The following is a 23,466-nucleotide window of genomic DNA, read 5'->3' as shown; positions in this document are numbered from 1 at the left end:
AATTCTGTCCATATAAGTTATGAACAGAATCGGTGATAAAGGGCAGCCTTGGCGGAGTCCAACCCTCACCGGAAACGAATCCGACTTACTACCGGCAATGTGGACCAAGCTCTGACACCTGTCGTACAGGGACTGGACAGCTTGTACAAGGGGGTCCAGTACCCCATACTCCCAGAGTACCCCCAACAGGAGCCCCCGGGGGACACAGTCGAACGCCTTCTCCAGGTCCACAAAACACATGTAGACTGGTTGGGCAAACTCCCATGCCCCCTCCAGGACCCCAAAGAGGGTATAGAGCTGGTCCACTGCTCCGCGACCAGGACGAAAACCACACTGCTCCTCCTCAATCCGGGATTCGACTATCTGGCGGACCCTCCTCTCCAGGACCCCTGATTAGACCTTACCAGGGAGGCTAACGACTAAAGATAAATATTAAAGAAAAACTTAACCAGCAAATGTCCAAAACTTAACTGGTGGGAAATGTCTAAATTTATAGTTTATTGCACATTTAAAAGTTTTTGTTTGGACGTTTAAGCAAATATAATAAATAAAATAATGTAAAATAATTTGCATATATACACAATTTATTACTGTGCAATGTTAGAATTATTGCAGTGTGAAAAGTGCCCACCAGGGGGCAGAAAACAAGTATCGGACTGTAGACAACAGGCTTTCAAGCAAAGTTTTTACCTTTAGGGTGATGCAATGAGTCTCAGAAACTGCATAAAATATTATTATTTACATATTTAACCCCTATTTATACAGGTTATCCCATTCAGAACCAATGTTTCTTTTTGTTCCAGTGTTTAGATGGGATGATGAAAACACAGGTTCCCAGTGATGATCTCATAATATCCAACAGCTTCACATGTTGTCAAACTTCAGGTCACCTTGTCCTCACAGCAGTCTTCCTCTGCACACTGTGGGCTTGTAGGGGTGCTGGTGTTGTCATGGTATCCTCCTGGGGTGGCAGATGACCACGGGGAGCCCACGGAGGACCTGGTTCCTGCCGTCATGGACGCCGCCCAAAGGCACAGCATCAAGGTAACTGGTGAGACAACTGGGATGTTTTTCTCTTTCTGGCGATCGAATGAATGAATGAATGAATCACCAGTGATCTGAGTGGAATCATTTGGGTACCTGCCTTGTTTGTCTTGAAACATAATAGTCTGATTATTATTCATCAAAATGTCTGCAAACAGAAAATGTTCAAACCAATAAAAAATTAAAAAAATTTAATTCAGCAAATATCAGTCTTAGCTTCATAAAGAAAATAAATGTGGTATTTTTATTTCTATTTAATAAAATGCATTAATTGCAAAAATATTTTTATTCTAGCCAAATAATTACTTAAACAGTCCAGTATTATTTATATCCTACCAGATATCTTACTGGTCAGCTCTTATTATTGTCACAATTTTGGGGGAAACCCCTCAAAAGTTATGATTTTTAAACATCATCAGGATTTTTAAAATTGGCAAACACACACATACACACATTCTGGTTCAGCAGCAGTTTTTGGCCAGGGGGCTTGATCCTCCACTTTGGGGACACGGGACCTTAAAGGGACGTCATAAAACTAAATGAGACTTTGTGAGTTATTTCTACGGCAAACTCCAGGGCATGTGTCTGAGTCATTAAGGAAAGATTACAAACACGGCCATGGCTTATAACAAAATAAGCATTTTAAGAAATCACACAAAATGGCCAGTTTGACCTTGGATTTTTTATTTTGGCCTAGTATGTGTCTTAACCATTGGGTACGCAGGGCTGCGACGATGGCTGGAGCCGGTGTTGGCCAGGGAGGGTCCTGCTTCAGAGGTTTGGACCCCGTTTTTAACTCCTTGCAGTTCTACTTTAGTTCATTATTTTATTCCCTTTAACCCAGGATTAGGCAGCAATAACCAGATTACTTCTTTTGAACAAAATGTTTTAGTCACATTTCTAAACAATTTAAGTCTGTGTGTAAGTGGTAAAAGGACCCAGGGTATTTTATAAATACAAGTCTGTCCACATGTAGACACTGAACATTAGGAGGCTCTGCATGGAGCCACGCCATCTCTGTGCAAATAGATCTATTGTTACTAATTGATGCTAAAGATTGAACTAATTCAGAACAAGTGATTTATTCCTTGTTCTGGTTGACTGTGTTAAAAAAGCACTGAAATTTAGCAGAACCAAAACCAATTGCATTTAAAGATTCTGCATGTTGGCACTGTAATAAAGCAGACATGTAAACGACTGTAATCCAGTCCAGACATGAGTAGCAGCAACAAGCCGCAGTTTTCAGTCGAGACACAACTCACTAAAGTCAGATCTGACAACTTCATTTCTTCTCTGCTTTTGTACAAATTCAAATGACAATCATTAAACGAATCAGGGAATCTCAGGGACACATTAAGAAGCACATCAGTAAAATCCTAAAATCAGTCATGTCTCACATTAGTAAAATTTTATGGAAATAAAAAATAGAGGTTATTTAAATTCCAACAAATAAAATCAGTTAAAGCCAAGAAAAGACTTTGTTTAGCAAATTCCTAAATATTATGTTGTATGTTTGCCTTTTTAAAAAGCAGTTTCACATATTCTGTTAAACATCCATCTCATCTTGGAGCTGCATCTCATTCTGGTCCACCCAGGACACCCAGGACACGCAGGACACCGAGGACACCCAGGACAACAAGGACACCCAGGACACCCAGGACACCCAGGACACCCAGGACAACGAGGACATCGAGAACACCGAGGACACTGAGGAAACTAGAACTTTCACCCGGAGTCCCAGCGGTGCCTCCGGTTTTAACTCTGACCTGAAAACCTTACATTTACAGTGACGTGAATGTTTCATAGGGATGAAAATCTTCCTCCATCGGAGCCCAGACCGCATTAATGGGACTGAGGAGTCTACTTTCTGCTCCTTATATGGAAGTCTTGGACTGAGAAGTGTGTCTGTGTGTGTCTCAGTCTCCTTACACAACGCTCCGGTGTTTCAGTGCAGAGCTGCTGCTGACTAAATACAAGCTGAAGTCTGTGTGTGTGTTGCCTCGGCAAAATGTCAGAAACACAAAGGTTCTCAGAAACAAGGATTCCAGCAGCGTGTCGGATGCTGCATCCTTTCATTACAGATGGCACGCATCAGTCTGCAAAATTCCCCCAAACCAGAAGGCAAAGAGGCCTAATGAGGCTTAAGATGTGCAATAACAGCTTCCACCTATTTCCTGTGTGGGTCTTTGGCAGATTTCCACTAACCAGTGCTGTAAAGCAGGGAATCGGCACTAAACGCAGCAGCACACCAGTTTCTGCCATTTTGTGACTAAACAGTGGCTTTCAGCTCCATGTAGGCGCTGATCAACCAGCGAATGTTCTGTAACATCAGAGCTGGATTTGTTTCAGCATTTCAGATGGACAGTAAAGGTTTCATCTTTGGAAACAAGCCCCTGTGAAAAGACAGGTGTGTGTTCTGAACATGGATTATTTACTACAGGGGCAGAGCAAAGAGGTGCCCCGCCCCACTGAAACCGGGCCACCCCATTAAACCAACATGTTTACCTCAGTCCACAGAGGGGGACAAAACTCTCCAGTATTTACCAGGACACTCATTTATAAACCTGCCAAAAAGATGTACGACAGGACCGCCACTAAACTGCAGGAATGTGTGTTTGGCTTGTTCCGACATATTCTGGATTATTTTTAATCAGCAGCTGACAAAAGATTTCTCCTTTTGTTGTTTTATTCCTTTATTTAGAACACATAACCTTCATTTCCATCAGCCCCAAAACCACACAAAGCTAAATATCGCATTTAAAAACAGCCCATGGAAACACTGACACTTAGAAAAGCTTCCCAAATATAAATAAACAGTTTCTACGGTGTCATCAGGATGTTTTTCAGATGCACAAAAGGGTCACATGACCAGTTCATTTCAGGTAACGATAGCGATATGGATCACTTCTGTAGCTTTCTGACAGCAGCAACAGCAGCACCAAAATATCAGCTCCAAAACGCAAAACGTTTGGTATCTCCGTCCTTCTGAAAGTGGAGTCTCGCAGGTCAAGATTTTTACAGCTTTTTCATGGAAACACCTGATAGACGCCATGACGACAACACAGCTACCGATGACGGCACAAAACATGTTGATTACGAAGAAAGAACACAAACAACCAGGATAAATGTGTTAAATTTATGTGTAGCTCGACTAGTCAGGTGATGTTGCTCATGGAAAATGAGTAAAAAGTCAGTTAAAAGAGAAGATAATCCGAATAATATTCATATATTCTGCCACATGTTCAGTTTCTCAGCTAAAATCAGTAGCGTTACTTTTCAGATGGCTGTGTGTCATTCTGCTTGGGCTTTTTCAGGTCGTGTCTCCAACATCTGCCTGTGTTATAAAACCTCTCCCAGATCCTGGACGTAAAAACTTGCTGTGAAAGAATGGACTTTCAGCAAGTGACAGGTCATCCACCAGGTTCTGAAGTTTGTACTGACTGTTGTGAGAAATGCACTAAAGCGGCTGAGGAAAGCAGTAATAAAGGATGTTAAAGCTCTCCGTTCCTGCAGCCTGGCAGTCTAAACATCACTTCACAGAGAGCAGTTTGTTGCTTCGCCATGAGCTGAGAGCTGAGTGATGGACGCCCTCCGTCGTCCAGCTTCGGTCATGAAAGGCAGAAAAGGTCCGCTGCAGCTCGGAGGCCAACAGTTAAACACTGACTGAGCTGTTGAGCCGCAAACACTCAACACCCACTCCATTTTCCCGGAGAGCCTGCAAGGTCTTCATAAACAGTTTCCATGGCAACGCATTAGCATTTGCCGGCATGCATGCTCGCATGCACGCTAAAGCCTTGCGTCTGCTGCCTGTGTGGACGTAAACAGCCGGGCTGAATGACTCATTTTAACACGGCGCCTGATCCGGGTTTCAAACCTGCAGTCCCCTTTCTTGTCCAACAGGCGTTTAAAAATCATGTGAGAGCTACACACAGCTGTGACATCACATCCTCAAACCTCTTCATGACCTGTTTTCCACACGTCTGAAACTCAGAGACAAAAACCAGAGAGGACGAAAAGCCATGAAACATCCTGATGAAGGGGAAAAGACGGTTTTACCGAGTGGAGTCGTCTCTAAGCCTCCTTCACGTTCCAAGCTCAGATTACCTGTTGGCGTGAATAAAACAATCTTCGGTGCAGTTTAACCTGGTAGATTAACAAGCTTGTTCAGCTGGACACAAAGTTTTCGCCATCTTCACGTCTCTGGGACGGTTTAAAAACCAGGATTTCTGTCTGACGTCCAGCTGCACGAGGACGCATGTTGTCCTGCATGGTCTCTCTGTCTGCATGTTGGAGTATGATCTCCAAGGTTTATAATTTTAGCAGGATTTAGCGAGGATTTAGAGCGGGAATGACAAAAAAACAAACATTTTATGTTTAACAAAATAAAGATGCCAGAAATCAGCTCTGACGCAGAAACAGATGATTGATGAAAGACTCATTATTAAATCGTGTTTACGCAGCAATAAGGAGATTTTAGAGAATAACTTCTTTTTTTTCCAGGATTTGTATTATGTTCAGTTGGTGTTTATAGCTAACATGTTTATTCACGTGTGTCTGCACAGGTGGCCTTTCACATACAGCCATACAAGGGGCGGACGGACCAGAGCATGCATGACAACATCAGATATATTATTGACAAGTAAGCTAGTTTGCTTGGGAGGAAGACTAGTTTCCTTTCACTGTCTGAGCATCGAGCTTGGCCGTCTTCATCATGACAGACTGAGGGTATAGAGATAAAGATCTGCTGCAACATGAAGCCTGAAAGGGGAAGATGAGAAACAGCCAGTTAAATATAGATGCTTCCCCCGTAATCCTGCTGCACTGAGTCCATCCAAGACCCAGCTGATGATGAACCTCCTGGCTTTCACAGAGAGGATCAAGTTTTTTCTCTCATTTGAAGGGCCTTCAGTTGTGGTCTGATAAAAGCAGAAACCCTCCATCCCAGGCTGTGATTAAAAGAAGGAACAAAGAGTCTAATGATGCACCAGACATAGATTTCCATCAGCCGAGTCCAGTTTGCAGACTTTTAGACAAACACGCGTTGTTCAGGAAGTCGCAAACGAAACAGTAGACAAACACGCGTTGTGCAGGAAGTCGCAAACAAAACAGTAGACAAACACGGGTTGTGCAGGAAGTCACAAACAAAACAGTAGACAAACACGTGTTCTGCAGGAAGTCGCAAACAAAATAGTAAACAAACACGCGTTGTGCAGGAAGTCGCAAACAAAACAGTAGACAAACACGATGTGCAGGAAGTCGCAAACAAAACAGTAGACAAACACGCGTTGTGCAGGAAGTCGCAAACAAAACAGTAGACAAACACGTGTTGTGTAGGAAGTCGCAAACAAAACAGTAGACAAACGCGTTGTGCAGGAAGTCGCAAACAAAACAGTAGACAAACACGGGTTGTGCAGGAAGTCGCAAACAAAACAGTAGACAAACACGGGTTGTGCAGGAAGTCACAAACAAAACAGGAGACAAACACGCGTTGTGCAGTAAGTCGCAAACGAAACAGTAGACAAACACGTGTTGTGCAGGAAGTCGCAAACAAAACAGTAGACAAACACGGGTTGTGCAGGAAGTCGCAAACAAAACAGTAGACAAACACGGGTTGTGCAGGAAGTCACAAACAAAACAGTAGACAAACACGCGTTGTGCAGTAAGTCGCAAACGAAACAGTAGACAAACACGCGTTGTGCAGGAAGTCGCAAACAAAACAGTAGACAAACACGCATTGTTCAGGAAGTCGCAAACAAAACAGTAGACAAACACGCGATGTGCGGGAAGTCGCAAATAAAACAGTAGACAAACACGCGATGTGCGGGAAGTCGCAAACAAAACAGGAGACAAACACGTGTTGTGCAGGAAGTCGCAAACGAAACAGTAGAAAAACATGCGTTGTTCAGGAAGTCGCAAACGAAACAGTAGACAAACACGCGTTGTTCAGGAAGTCGCAAACAAAACAGTAGACAAACACGCATTGTGCAGGAAGTCGCAAACGAAACAGTAGAAAAACATGCGTTGTTCAGGAAGTCGCAAACGAAACAGTAGACAAACACGTGTTGTGCAGGAAGTCACAAACGAAACAGTAGACAAACGCGTTGTGCAGGAAGTCGCAAACAAAACAGTAGACAAACACGGGTTGTGCAGGAAGTCGCAAACAAAACAGTAGACAAACACGGGTTGTGCAGGAAGTCACAAACAAAACAGTAGACAAACACGCGTTGTGCAGTAAGTCGCAAACGAAACAGTAGACAAACACGCGTTGTGCAGGAAGTCGCAAACAAAACAGTAGACAAACACGCATTGTTCAGGAAGTCGCAAACAAAACAGTAGACAAACATGCGATGTGCGGGAAGTCGCAAATGAAACAGTAGACAAACACGCGATGTGCGGGAAGTCGCAAACGAAACAGGAGACAAATACGTGTTGTGCAGGAAGTCGCAGACGAAGCAGTAGACAAACACGCGTTGTGCAGGAAGTCGCAAACAAAACAGTAGACAAACACGCATTGTTCAGGAAGTCGCAAACAAAACAGTAGACAAACACGTGTTGTGCAGGAAGTCGCAAACGAAACAGTAGACAAACACGTGTTGTGCAGGAAGTCGCAAACGAAACAGTAGACATACACGCGTTGTGCGGGAAGTCGCAAACAAAACAGTAGACAAACACGCGTTGTTCAGGAAGTCGCAAACAAAACAGTAGACAAACACGCGATGTGCAGGAAGTCGCAAACAAAACAGTAGACAAACACGCGATGTGCAGGAAGTCGCAAACAAAACAGTAGACAAACACGCGATGTGCAGGAAGTCGCAAACAAAACAGTAGACAAACACGTGTTGTGCAGGAAGTCGCAAACGAAACAGTAGACAAACACGTGTTGTGCAGGAAGTCGCAAACGAAACAGTAGACAAACACGTGTTGTGCAGGAAGTCGCAAACGAAACAGTAGACATACACGCGTTGTGCGGGAAGTCGCAAACAAAACAGTAGACAAACACGCGTTGTTCAGGAAGTCGCAAACAAAACAGTAGACAAACACGCGATGTGCAGGAAGTCGCAAACAAAACAGTAGACAAACACGCGATGTGCAGGAAGTCGCAAACAAATCAGTAGACAAACATGCGTTGTTCAGGAAGTCGCAAACAAAACAGTAGACAAACACGCGATGTGCAGGAAGTCGCAAACGAAACAGTAGACAAACACGCGTTGTTCAGGAAGTCGCAAACAAAACAGTAGACAAACACGCGTTGTGCAGGAAGTCGCAAACAAAACAGTAGACAAACACGTGTTGTGCAGGAAGTCGCAAACAAAACAGTAGACAAACACGCGTTGTGCAGGAAGTCGCAAACAAAACAGTAGACAAACACGGGTTGTGCAGGAAGTCGCAAACAAAACAGTAGACAAACACGGGTTGTGCAGGAAGTCACAAACAAAACAGTAGACAAACACGCGTTGTGCAGTAAGTCGCAAACGAAACAGTAGACAAACACGCGTTGTGCAGGAAGTCGCAAACAAAACAGTAGACAAACACGCATTGTTCAGGAAGTCGCAAACAAAACAGTAGACAAACACGCGATGTGCTGGAAGTCGCAAATAAAACAGTAGACAAACACGCGATGTGCGGGAAGTCGCAAACGAAACAGGAGACAAACACGTGTTGTGCAGGAAGTCGCAAACGAAACAGTAGACAAACATGCGTTGTTCAGGAAGTCGCAAACGAAACAGTAGACAAACACACGTTGTTCAGGAAGTCGCAAACAAAACAGTGGACAAACACGCGATGTGCAGGAAGTCGCAAACAAAACAGTAGACAAACACGCGATGTGCAGGAAGTCGCAAACAAATCAGTAGACAAACATGCGTTGTTCAGGAAGTCGCAAACAAAACAGTAGACAAACACGCGATGTGCAGGAAGTCGCAAACGAAACAGTAGACAAACACGCGTTGTTCAGGAAGTCGCAAACAAAACAGTAGACAAACACGCGTTGTGCAGGAAGTCGCAAACGAAACAGTAGACAAACACGCGTTGTGCAGGAAGTCACAAACAAAACAGTAGACAAACACGTGTTCTGCAGGAAGTCACAAACAAAACAGTAGACAAACACGCGATGTGCAGGAAGTCGCAGACGAAGCAGTAGACAAACACGCGTTGTGCAGGAAGTCGCAAACAAAACAGTAGACAAACACGCATTGTTCAGGAAGTCGCAAACAAAACAGTAGACAAACACGTGTTGTGCAGGAAGTCGCAAACGAAACAGTAGACAAACACGCGATGTGCAGGAAGTCGCAAACAAAACAGTAGACAAACACGCGATGTGCAGGAAGTCGCAAACAAAACAGTAGACAAACACGCGATGTGCAGGAAGTCGCAAACAAAACAGTAGACAAACACGCGATGTGCAGGAAGTCGCAAACAAAACAGTAGACAAACACGTGTTGTGCAGGAAGTCGCAAACGAAACAGTAGACAAACACGTGTTGTGCAGGAAGTCGCAAACGAAACAGTAGACAAACACGTGTTGTGCAGGAAGTCGCAAACGAAACAGTAGACATACACGCGTTGTGCGGGAAGTCGCAAACAAAACAGTAGACAAACACGCGTTGTTCAGGAAGTCGCAAACAAAACAGTAGACAAACACGCGATGTGCAGGAAGTCGCAAACAAAACAGTAGACAAACACGCGATGTGCAGGAAGTCGCAAACAAATCAGTAGACAAACATGCGTTGTTCAGGAAGTCGCAAACAAAACAGTAGACAAACACGCGATGTGCAGGAAGTCGCAAACGAAACAGTAGACAAACACGCGTTGTTCAGGAAGTCGCAAACAAAACAGTAGACAAACACGCGTTGTGCAGGAAGTCGCAAACAAAACAGTAGACAAACACGTGTTGTGCAGGAAGTCGCAAACAAAACAGTAGACAAACACGCGTTGTGCAGGAAGTCGCAAACAAAACAGTAGACAAACACGGGTTGTGCAGGAAGTCGCAAACAAAACAGTAGACAAACACGGGTTGTGCAGGAAGTCACAAACAAAACAGTAGACAAACACGCGTTGTGCAGTAAGTCGCAAACGAAACAGTAGACAAACACGCGTTGTGCAGGAAGTCGCAAACAAAACAGTAGACAAACACGCATTGTTCAGGAAGTCGCAAACAAAACAGTAGACAAACACGCGATGTGCTGGAAGTCGCAAATAAAACAGTAGACAAACACGCGATGTGCGGGAAGTCGCAAACGAAACAGGAGACAAACACGTGTTGTGCAGGAAGTCGCAAACGAAACAGTAGACAAACATGCGTTGTTCAGGAAGTCGCAAACGAAACAGTAGACAAACACACGTTGTTCAGGAAGTCGCAAACAAAACAGTGGACAAACACGCGATGTGCAGGAAGTCGCAAACAAAACAGTAGACAAACACGCGATGTGCAGGAAGTCGCAAACAAATCAGTAGACAAACATGCGTTGTTCAGGAAGTCGCAAACAAAACAGTAGACAAACACGCGATGTGCAGGAAGTCGCAAACGAAACAGTAGACAAACACGCGTTGTTCAGGAAGTCGCAAACAAAACAGTAGACAAACACGCGTTGTGCAGGAAGTCGCAAACGAAACAGTAGACAAACACGCGTTGTGCAGGAAGTCACAAACAAAACAGTAGACAAACACGTGTTCTGCAGGAAGTCACAAACAAAACAGTAGACAAACACGCGATGTGCAGGAAGTCGCAGACGAAGCAGTAGACAAACACGCGTTGTGCAGGAAGTCGCAAACAAAACAGTAGACAAACACGCATTGTTCAGGAAGTCGCAAACAAAACAGTAGACAAACACGTGTTGTGCAGGAAGTCGCAAACGAAACAGTAGACAAACACGCGATGTGCAGGAAGTCGCAAACGAAACAGTAGACAAACACGCGTTGTGCAGGAAGTCGCAAACGAAACAGTAGACAAACAAGCGTGCAGGAAGTCGCAAACAAAACAGTGGACAAACACGGGTTGTGCAGGAAGTCACAAACAAAACAGTAGACAAACACGCGTTGTGCAGGAAGTCGCAGACGAAGCAGTAGACAAACACGCGTTGTGCAGGAAGTCGCAAACGAAACAGGAGACAAACACGTGTTGTGCAGGAAGTCGCAAACGAAAAAGTAGACAAACACGCGTTGTTCAGGAAGTCGCAAACAAAACAGTAGACAAACACGCGATGTGCAGGAAGTCGCAAACAAAACAGTAGACAAACACGCGATGTGCAGGAAGTCGCAAACAAATCAGTAGACAAACATGCGTTGTTCAGGAAGTCGCAAACGAAACAGTAGACAAACACGCGATGTGCAGGAAGTCGCAAACAAAACAGTAGACAAACACGCGATGTGCAGGAAGTCGCAAACAAATCAGTAGACAAACATGCGTTGTTCAGGAAGTCGCAAACAAAACAGTGGACAAACACGCGATGTGCAGGAAGTCGCAAACGAAACAGTAGACAAACACGCGTTGTTCAGGAAGTCGCAAACAAAACAGTAGACAAACACGCGTTGTGCAGGAAGTCGCAAACGAAACAGTAGACAAACACGGGTTGTGCAGGAAGTCACAAACAAAACAGTAGACAAACACGCGTTGTGCAGGAAGTCGCAGACGAAGCAGTAGACAAACACGCGTTGTGCAGGAAGTCGCAAACAAAACAGTAGACAAACACGCATTGTTCAGGAAGTCGCAAACAAAACAGTAGACAAACACGCGATGTGCAGGAAGTCGCAAACGAAACAGTAGACAAACACGCGTTGTTCAGGAAGTCGCAAACAAAACAGTAGACAAACACGCGTTGTGCAGGAAGTCGCAAACGAAACAGTAGACAAACACGCGTTGTGCAGGAAGTCGCAAACGAAACAGTAGACAAACAAGCGTGCAGGAAGTCGCAAACAAAACAGTGGACAAACACGGGTTGTGCAGGAAGTCACGAACAAAACAGTAGACAAACACGCGTTGTGCAGGAAGTCGCAGACGAAGCAGTAGACAAACACGCGTTGTGCAGGAAGTCGCAAACGAAACAGGAGACAAACACGTGTTGTGCAGGAAGTCGCAAACAAAACAGTAGACAAACACGCGATGTGCAGGAAGTCGCAAACGAAACAGTAGACAAACACGCGTTGTTCAGGAAGTCGCAAACAAAACAGTAGACAAACACGCGTTGTGCAGGAAGTCGCAAACGAAACAGTAGACAAACACGCGTTGTGCAGGAAGTCGCAAACGAAACAGTAGACAAACAAGCGTTGTGCAGGAAGTCGCAAACAAAACAGTAGACAAACACGCGTTGTGCAGGAAGTCGCAAACAAAACAGTAGACAAACACACGTTGTGCAGGAAGTCGCAAACGAAAAAGTAGACAAACACGCGTTGTGCAGGAAGTCGCAAACAAAACAGTAGACAAACACGCGTTGTGCAGGAAGTCGCAAACAAAACAGTAGACAAACACGCGTTGTTCAGGAAGTCGCAAACGAAACAGTAGACAAACATGCGTTGTTCAGGAAGTCGCAAACGAAACAGTAGACAAACACGCGTTGTGCAGGAAGTCGCAAACAAAACAGTAGACAAACACGCATTGTTCAGGAAGTCGCAAACAAAACAGTAGACAAACACGCGATGTGCGGGAAGTCGCAAATAAAACAGTAGACAAACACGCGATGTGCGGGAAGTCGCAAACAAAACAGGAGACAAACACGTGTTGTGCAGGAAGTCGCAAACGAAACAGTAGAAAAACATGCGTTGTTCAGGAAGTCGCAAACGAAACAGTAGACAAACACGCGTTGTTCAGGAAGTCGCAAACAAAACAGTAGACAAACACGCATTGTGCAGGAAGTCGCAAACGAAACAGTAGAAAAACATGCGTTGTTCAGGAAGTCGCAAACGAAACAGTAGACAAACACGTGTTGTGCAGGAAGTCACAAACGAAACAGTAGACAAACGCGTTGTGCAGGAAGTCGCAAACAAAACAGTAGACAAACACGGGTTGTGCAGGAAGTCGCAAACAAAACAGTAGACAAACACGGGTTGTGCAGGAAGTCACAAACAAAACAGTAGACAAACACGCGTTGTGCAGTAAGTCGCAAACGAAACAGTAGACAAACACGCGTTGTGCAGGAAGTCGCAAACAAAACAGTAGACAAACACGCATTGTTCAGGAAGTCGCAAACAAAACAGTAGACAAACATGCGATGTGCGGGAAGTCGCAAATGAAACAGTAGACAAACACGCGATGTGCGGGAAGTCGCAAACGAAACAGGAGACAAATACGTGTTGTGCAGGAAGTCGCAGACGAAGCAGTAGACAAACACGCGTTGTGCAGGAAGTCGCAAACAAAACAGTAGACAAACACGCATTGTTCAGGAAGTCGCAAACAAAACAGTAGACAAACACGTGTTGTGCAGGAAGTCGCAAACGAAACAGTAGACAAACACGTGTTGTGCAGGAAGTCGCAAACGAAACAGTAGACATACACGCGTTGTGCGGGAAGTCGCAAACAAAACAGTAGACAAACACGCGTTGTTCAGGAAGTCGCAAACAAAACAGTAGACAAACACGCGATGTGCAGGAAGTCGCAAACAAAACAGTAGACAAACACGCGATGTGCAGGAAGTCGCAAACAAAACAGTAGACAAACACGCGATGTGCAGGAAGTCGCAAACAAAACAGTAGACAAACACGTGTTGTGCAGGAAGTCGCAAACGAAACAGTAGACAAACACGTGTTGTGCAGGAAGTCGCAAACGAAACAGTAGACAAACACGTGTTGTGCAGGAAGTCGCAAACGAAACAGTAGACATACACGCGTTGTGCGGGAAGTCGCAAACAAAACAGTAGACAAACACGCGTTGTTCAGGAAGTCGCAAACAAAACAGTAGACAAACACGCGATGTGCAGGAAGTCGCAAACAAAACAGTAGACAAACACGCGATGTGCAGGAAGTCGCAAACAAATCAGTAGACAAACATGCGTTGTTCAGGAAGTCGCAAACAAAACAGTAGACAAACACGCGATGTGCAGGAAGTCGCAAACGAAACAGTAGACAAACACGCGTTGTTCAGGAAGTCGCAAACAAAACAGTAGACAAACACGCGTTGTGCAGGAAGTCGCAAACAAAACAGTAGACAAACACGTGTTGTGCAGGAAGTCGCAAACAAAACAGTAGACAAACACGCGTTGTGCAGGAAGTCGCAAACAAAACAGTAGACAAACACGGGTTGTGCAGGAAGTCGCAAACAAAACAGTAGACAAACACGGGTTGTGCAGGAAGTCACAAACAAAACAGTAGACAAACACGCGTTGTGCAGTAAGTCGCAAACGAAACAGTAGACAAACACGCGTTGTGCAGGAAGTCGCAAACAAAACAGTAGACAAACACGCATTGTTCAGGAAGTCGCAAACAAAACAGTAGACAAACACGCGATGTGCTGGAAGTCGCAAATAAAACAGTAGACAAACACGCGATGTGCGGGAAGTCGCAAACGAAACAGGAGACAAACACGTGTTGTGCAGGAAGTCGCAAACGAAACAGTAGACAAACATGCGTTGTTCAGGAAGTCGCAAACGAAACAGTAGACAAACACACGTTGTTCAGGAAGTCGCAAACAAAACAGTGGACAAACACGCGATGTGCAGGAAGTCGCAAACAAAACAGTAGACAAACACGCGATGTGCAGGAAGTCGCAAACAAATCAGTAGACAAACATGCGTTGTTCAGGAAGTCGCAAACAAAACAGTAGACAAACACGCGATGTGCAGGAAGTCGCAAACGAAACAGTAGACAAACACGCGTTGTTCAGGAAGTCGCAAACAAAACAGTAGACAAACACGCGTTGTGCAGGAAGTCGCAAACGAAACAGTAGACAAACACGCGTTGTGCAGGAAGTCACAAACAAAACAGTAGACAAACACGTGTTCTGCAGGAAGTCACAAACAAAACAGTAGACAAACACGCGATGTGCAGGAAGTCGCAGACGAAGCAGTAGACAAACACGCGTTGTGCAGGAAGTCGCAAACAAAACAGTAGACAAACACGCATTGTTCAGGAAGTCGCAAACAAAACAGTAGACAAACACGTGTTGTGCAGGAAGTCACAAACGAAACAGTAGACAAACGCGTTGTGCAGGAAGTCGCAAACAAAACAGTAGACAAACACGGGTTGTGCAGGAAGTCGCAAACAAAACAGTAGACAAACACGGGTTGTGCAGGAAGTCACAAACAAAACAGTAGACAAACACGCGTTGTGCAGTAAGTCGCAAACGAAACAGTAGACAAACACGCGTTGTGCAGGAAGTCGCAAACAAAACAGTAGACAAACACGCATTGTTCAGGAAGTCGCAAACAAAACAGTAGACAAACATGCGATGTGCGGGAAGTCGCAAATGAAACAGTAGACAAACACGCGATGTGCGGGAAGTCGCAAACGAAACAGGAGACAAATACGTGTTGTGCAGGAAGTCGCAGACGAAGCAGTAGACAAACACGCGTTGTGCAGGAAGTCGCAAACAAAACAGTAGACAAACACGCATTGTTCAGGAAGTCGCAAACAAAACAGTAGACAAACACGTGTTGTGCAGGAAGTCGCAAACGAAACAGTAGACAAACACGTGTTGTGCAGGAAGTCGCAAACGAAACAGTAGACATACACGCGTTGTGCGGGAAGTCGCAAACAAAACAGTAGACAAACACGCGTTGTTCAGGAAGTCGCAAACAAAACAGTAGACAAACACGCGATGTGCAGGAAGTCGCAAACAAAACAGTAGACAAACACGCGATGTGCAGGAAGTCGCAAACAAAACAGTAGACAAACACGCGATGTGCAGGAAGTCGCAAACAAAACAGTAGACAAACACGTGTTGTGCAGGAAGTCGCAAACGAAACAGTAGACAAACACGTGTTGTGCAGGAAGTCGCAAACGAAACAGTAGACAAACACGTGTTGTGCAGGAAGTCGCAAACGAAACAGTAGACATACACGCGTTGTGCGGGAAGTCGCAAACAAAACAGTAGACAAACACGCGTTGTTCAGGAAGTCGCAAACAAAACAGTAGACAAACACGCGATGTGCAGGAAGTCGCAAACAAAACAGTAGACAAACACGCGATGTGCAGGAAGTCGCAAACAAATCAGTAGACAAACATGCGTTGTTCAGGAAGTCGCAAACAAAACAGTAGACAAACACGCGATGTGCAGGAAGTCGCAAACGAAACAGTAGACAAACACGCGTTGTTCAGGAAGTCGCAAACAAAACAGTAGACAAACACGCGTTGTGCAGGAAGTCGCAAACAAAACAGTAGACAAACACGTGTTGTGCAGGAAGTCGCAAACAAAACAGTAGACAAACACGCGTTGTGCAGGAAGTCGCAAACAAAACAGTAGACAAACACGGGTTGTGCAGGAAGTCGCAAACAAAACAGTAGACAAACACGGGTTGTGCAGGAAGTCACAAACAAAACAGTAGACAAACACGCGTTGTGCAGTAAGTCGCAAACGAAACAGTAGACAAACACGCGTTGTGCAGGAAGTCGCAAACAAAACAGTAGACAAACACGCATTGTTCAGGAAGTCGCAAACAAAACAGTAGACAAACACGCGATGTGCTGGAAGTCGCAAATAAAACAGTAGACAAACACGCGATGTGCGGGAAGTCGCAAACGAAACAGGAGACAAACACGTGTTGTGCAGGAAGTCGCAAACGAAACAGTAGACAAACATGCGTTGTTCAGGAAGTCGCAAACGAAACAGTAGACAAACACACGTTGTTCAGGAAGTCGCAAACAAAACAGTGGACAAACACGCGATGTGCAGGAAGTCGCAAACAAAACAGTAGACAAACACGCGATGTGCAGGAAGTCGCAAACAAATCAGTAGACAAACATGCGTTGTTCAGGAAGTCGCAAACAAAACAGTAGACAAACACGCGATGTGCAGGAAGTCGCAAACGAAACAGTAGACAAACACGCGTTGTTCAGGAAGTCGCAAACAAAACAGTAGACAAACACGCGTTGTGCAGGAAGTCGCAAACGAAACAGTAGACAAACACGCGTTGTGCAGGAAGTCACAAACAAAACAGTAGACAAACACGTGTTCTGCAGGAAGTCACAAACAAAACAGTAGACAAACACGCGATGTGCAGGAAGTCGCAGACGAAGCAGTAGACAAACACGCGTTGTGCAGGAAGTCGCAAACAAAACAGTAGACAAACACGCATTGTTCAGGAAGTCGCAAACAAAACAGTAGACAAACACGTGTTGTGCAGGAAGTCGCAAACGAAACAGTAGACAAACACGCGATGTGCAGGAAGTCGCAAACAAAACAGTAGACAAACACGCGATGTGCAGGAAGTCGCAAACAAAACAGTAGACAAACACGCGATGTGCAGGAAGTCGCAAACAAAACAGTAGACAAACACGCGATGTGCAGGAAGTCGCAAACAAAACAGTAGACAAACACGTGTTGTGCAGGAAGTCGCAAACGAAACAGTAGACAAACACGTGTTGTGCAGGAAGTCGCAAACGAAACAGTAGACAAACACGTGTTGTGCAGGAAGTCGCAAACGAAACAGTAGACATACACGCGTTGTGCGGGAAGTCGCAAACAAAACAGTAGACAAACACGCGTTGTTCAGGAAGTCGCAAACAAAACAGTAGACAAACACGCGATGTGCAGGAAGTCGCAAACAAAACAGTAGACAAACACGCGATGTGCAGGAAGTCGCAAACAAATCAGTAGACAAACATGCGTTGTTCAGGAAGTCGCAAACAAAACAGTAGACAAACACGCGATGTGCAGGAAGTCGCAAACGAAACAGTAGACAAACACGCGTTGTTCAGGAAGTCGCAAACAAAACAGTAGACAAACACGCGTTGTGCAGGAAGTCGCAAACAAAACAGTAGACAAACACGTGTTGTGCAGGAAGTCGCAAACAAAACAGTAGACAAACACGCGTTGTGCAGGAAGTCGCAAACAAAACAGTAGACAAACACGGGTTGTGCAGGAAGTCGCAAACAAAACAGTAGACAAACACGGGTTGTGCAGGAAGTCACAAACAAAACAGTAGACAAACACGCGTTGTGCAGTAAGTCGCAAACGAAACAGTAGACAAACACGCGTTGTGCAGGAAGTCGCAAACAAAACAGTAGACAAACACGCATTGTTCAGGAAGTCGCAAACAAAACAGTAGACAAACACGCGATGTGCTGGAAGTCGCAAATAAAACAGTAGACAAACACGCGATGTGCGGGAAGTCGCAAACGAAACAGGAGACAAACACGTGTTGTGCAGGAAGTCGCAAACGAAACAGTAGACAAACATGCGTTGTTCAGGAAGTCGCAAACGAAACAGTAGACAAACACACGTTGTTCAGGAAGTCGCAAACAAAACAGTGGACAAACACGCGATGTGCAGGAAGTCGCAAACAAAACAGTAGACAAACACGCGATGTGCAGGAAGTCGCAAACAAATCAGTAGACAAACATGCGTTGTTCAGGAAGTCGCAAACAAAACAGTAGACAAACACGCGATGTGCAGGAAGTCGCAAACGAAACAGTAGACAAACACGCGTTGTTCAGGAAGTCGCAAACAAAACAGTAGACAAACACGCGTTGTGCAGGAAGTCGCAAACGAAACAGTAGACAAACACGCGTTGTGCAGGAAGTCACAAACAAAACAGTAGACAAACACGTGTTCTGCAGGAAGTCACAAACAAAACAGTAGACAAACACGCGATGTGCAGGAAGTCGCAGACGAAGCAGTAGACAAACACGCGTTGTGCAGGAAGTCGCAAACAAAACAGTAGACAAACACGCATTGTTCAGGAAGTCGCAAACAAAACAGTAGACAAACACGTGTTGTGCAGGAAGTCGCAAACGAAACAGTAGACAAACACGCGATGTGCAGGAAGTCGCAAACGAAACAGTAGACAAACACGCGTTGTGCAGGAAGTCGCAAACGAAACAGTAGACAAACAAGCGTGCAGGAAGTCGCAAACAAAACAGTGGACAAACACGGGTTGTGCAGGAAGTCACAAACAAAACAGTAGACAAACACGCGTTGTGCAGGAAGTCGCAGACGAAGCAGTAGACAAACACGCGTTGTGCAGGAAGTCGCAAACGAAACAGGAGACAAACACGTGTTGTGCAGGAAGTCGCAAACGAAAAAGTAGACAAACACGCGTTGTTCAGGAAGTCGCAAACAAAACAGTAGACAAACACGCGATGTGCAGGAAGTCGCAAACAAAACAGTAGACAAACACGCGATGTGCAGGAAGTCGCAAACAAATCAGTAGACAAACATGCGTTGTTCAGGAAGTCGCAAACGAAACAGTAGACAAACACGCGATGTGCAGGAAGTCGCAAACAAAACAGTAGACAAACACGCGATGTGCAGGAAGTCGCAAACAAATCAGTAGACAAACATGCGTTGTTCAGGAAGTCGCAAACAAAACAGTGGACAAACACGCGATGTGCAGGAAGTCGCAAACGAAACAGTAGACAAACACGCGTTGTTCAGGAAGTCGCAAACAAAACAGTAGACAAACACGCGTTGTGCAGGAAGTCGCAAACGAAACAGTAGACAAACACGGGTTGTGCAGGAAGTCACAAACAAAACAGTAGACAAACACGCGTTGTGCAGGAAGTCGCAGACGAAGCAGTAGACAAACACGCGTTGTGCAGGAAGTCGCAAACAAAACAGTAGACAAACACGCATTGTTCAGGAAGTCGCAAACAAAACAGTAGACAAACACGCGATGTGCAGGAAGTCGCAAACGAAACAGTAGACAAACACGCGTTGTTCAGGAAGTCGCAAACAAAACAGTAGACAAACACGCGTTGTGCAGGAAGTCGCAAACGAAACAGTAGACAAACACGCGTTGTGCAGGAAGTCGCAAACGAAACAGTAGACAAACAAGCGTGCAGGAAGTCGCAAACAAAACAGTGGACAAACACGGGTTGTGCAGGAAGTCACGAACAAAACAGTAGACAAACACGCGTTGTGCAGGAAGTCGCAGACGAAGCAGTAGACAAACACGCGTTGTGCAGGAAGTCGCAAACGAAACAGGAGACAAACACGTGTTGTGCAGGAAGTCGCAAACAAAACAGTAGACAAACACGCGATGTGCAGGAAGTCGCAAACGAAACAGTAGACAAACACGCGTTGTTCAGGAAGTCGCAAACAAAACAGTAGACAAACACGCGTTGTGCAGGAAGTCGCAAACGAAACAGTAGACAAACACGCGTTGTGCAGGAAGTCGCAAACGAAACAGTAGACAAACAAGCGTTGTGCAGGAAGTCGCAAACAAAACAGTAGACAAACACGCGTTGTGCAGGAAGTCGCAAACAAAACAGTAGACAAACACACGTTGTGCAGGAAGTCGCAAACGAAAAAGTAGACAAACACGCGTTGTGCAGGAAGTCGCAAACAAAACAGTAGACAAACACGCGTTGTGCAGGAAGTCGCAAACAAAACAGTAGACAAACACGCGTTGTTCAGGAAGTCGCAAACGAAACAGTAGACAAACATGCGTTGTTCAGGAAGTCGCAAACGAAACAGGAGACACATACACGTTGTGCAGGAAGTCGCAAACGAAACAGTAGACAAACACACGTTGTGCAGGAAGTCGCAAACGAAACAGGAGACACATACACGTTGTGCAGGAAGTCGCAAACGAAACAATAGACAAACATGCTTTGTGCAGGAAGTCGCAAACAAAACAGTAGACAAACACGCGATGTGCAGGAAGTCGCAAACAAAACAGTAGACAAACACGCGTTGTGCAGGAAGTCGCAAACGAAACAGTAGACAAACGCGTTGTGCAGGAAGTCGCAAACAAAACAGTAGACAAACACGCGATGTGCAGGAAGTCGCAAACAAAACAGTAGACAAACGCGATGTGCAGGAAGTCGCAAACAAAACAGTAGACAAACACGCTTTGTGCAGGAAGTCGCAAACAAAACAGTAGACAAACGCGATGTGCAGGAAGTCGCAAACAAAACAGTAGACAAACATGCGTTGTTCAGGAAGTCGCAAACAAAGCAGTAGACAAACACGCGTTGTGCAGGAAGTTGCAAACGAAACAGGAGACACATACACATTGTGCAGGAAGTCGCAAACGAAACAGTAGACAAACATGCGTTGTGCAGGAAGTCGCAAACAAAACAGTAGACAAACACGCGATGTGCAGGAAGTCGCAAACAAAACAGTAGACAAACGCGATGTGCAGGAAGTCGCAAACAAAACAGTAGACAAACACGCGTTGTGCAGGAAGTCGCAAACAAAACAGTAGACAAACACGCGATGTGCAGGAAGTCGCAAACAAAACAGTAGACAAACACGCGTTGTGCAGGAAGTCGCAAACAAAACAGTAGACAAACACGCGATGTGCAGGAAGTTGCAAACAAAAGAGTAGACAAACGCGATGTGCAGGAAGTCGCAAACAAAACAGTAGACAAACATGTGTTGTGCAGGAAGTCGCAAACAAAACAGTAGACAAACACGCGTTTTGCAGGAAGTCGCAAACGAAACAGGAGACAAACACGTGTTGTGCAGGAAGTCGCAAACAAAACAGTAGACAAACACGCGTTGTGCAGGAAGTCGCAAACAAAACAGTAGACAAACACGCGTTGTGCAGGAAGTCGCAAACGAAACAGTCGACAAACACGCGATGTGCAGGAAGTCGCAAACAAAACAGTAGACAAACACGCGTTGTGCAGGAAGTCGCAAACAAAACAGTAGACAAACACGCGATGTGCAGGAAGTCGCAAACAAAAGAGTAGACAAACGCGATGTGCAGGAAGTCGCAAACAAAACAGTAGACAAACATGCGTTGTTCAGGAAGTCGCAAACAAAACAGTAGACAAACACGCGTTATGCAGGAAGTCGCAAACGAAACAGTAGACAAACACGTGTTGTGCAGGAAGTCGCAAACAAAACAGTAGACAAACGCGATGTGCAGGAAGTCGCAAACAAAACAGTAGACAAACGCGATGTGCAGGAAGTCGCAAACAAAACAGTAGACAAACACGCGATGTGCAGGAAGTCGCAAACGAAACAGTAGACAAACACGCGATGTGCAGGAAGTCGCAAACAAAACAGTAGACAAACGTGTTGTGCAGGAAGTCGCAAACAAAACAGTAGACAAACACGTGTTGTGCAGGAAGTCGCAAACAAAACAGTAGACAAACGCGATGTGCAGGAAGTCGCAAACAAAACAGTAGACAAACATGTGTTGTGCAGGAAGTCGCAAACAAAACAGTAGACAAACACGCGTTGTGCAGGAAGTCGCAAACAAAACAGTAGACACATACACGTTGTGCGGGAAGTCGCAAACGAAGCGGTAGACAAACATGTGTTGTGCAGGAAGTCGCAAACAAAACAGTAGACAAACGTGTTTTTCAGAAAGTCGCAAACCAAGCGGTAGACTTCCGTAAGTTATTACACACATTAAGTACGTTTGAAGCAGAACTAAATGAGTGGTTGTATTTCAGACGGTTCAGGTGAGGTCTCGTGATTTTGGGGAAATTCTTACAAAAGAAAATAAATTTGATTTAATTTTGTGCAAACTTGTAATGCATGACACAATTTCTCATGATTTTTCCCCAGGTATGGGAAACACGCCGCCTTCTACAGATTCAGGACCAGCACAGGGCGAGTCCTGCCTCTCTTTTACGTCTATGACTCCTACCTGACACCTCCAGAGGCCTGGGCAGAGCTCCTCACAGCTACAGGCTCCCAGAGTGTCCGAGGCACACCATATGATGGGGTTTTTGTCGCCCTCATCGTGGAGGAGCGCCACAAACATGACATCCTTGCAAGCGGCTTTGACGGCATGTACACCTACTTCGCCTCCAACGGCTTTTCCTTTGGCTCATCCCACCAGAACTGGAAAGCCATCAAGGCTTTCTGTGATGCAAACAATCTCCTGTTCATCCCCAGCGTTGGTCCGGGGTACGTGGACACTGCCGTGCGGCCATGGAACAACCACAACACCAGGAACCGAGTCAACGGGCGTTACTATGAGACCTCCCTGCAGGCCGCCCTGTCGGTCAGACCAGAAATCGTCACCATTACCTCCTTCAACCAGTGGCATGAAGGCACGCAGATAGAACGCGCTGTGCCCAAGAAAACAGTTACGCATTTGTATCTGGACTACCAGCCGAACCAGCCAGACCACTACCTGGAGCTTACCCGCCAGTGGGCTGAGAACTTCAGCAAGGAAAAGGACAAGTGGCTGATGTGAACAGACACCTTAGTGTTCATCCTGGTGAGGATTTGCCTTCGTCTCGCTGTGACTCTGCTGTTTTATCTCACTAACATGTTCCTCAACAGGCTGAAGATGATGCTGATGAACAGCTGATCCATGTTTCCTGATCAGTAGTAATGAAAACGAACCGCTCTGTAAGCTTTTTCTTATTT

At 45.3% G+C, this 23,466-nt stretch overlaps 1 protein-coding gene across 1 annotated transcript; it reads left to right on the top strand.

The window, feature by feature from the left end:
• Positions 1–973: 973 nt before the first annotated feature.
• On the top strand, positions 974–23,290 carry maneal (mannosidase endo-alpha like; the record flags this gene model as incomplete). Its single annotated transcript, XM_079259194.1, has 2 exons — positions 974–1,044; positions 22,654–23,290. The coding sequence occupies 2 exons, from the start codon at positions 974–976 to the stop codon at positions 23,288–23,290; spliced, it is 708 nt and encodes a 235-aa protein (XP_079115320.1).
• Between the last annotated feature and the right edge of the window lie 176 nt (positions 23,291–23,466).

Source organism: Telmatherina bonti, assembly GCF_933228915.1.
Source record: "Telmatherina bonti genome assembly, chromosome: 19".
Classification (NCBI taxonomy): Eukaryota; Metazoa; Chordata; class Actinopteri; order Atheriniformes; family Telmatherinidae; genus Telmatherina; species Telmatherina bonti.
Note: the sequence above shows the minus strand (reverse complement) of the source record. Positions and strands in the feature narration are given on the sequence as shown.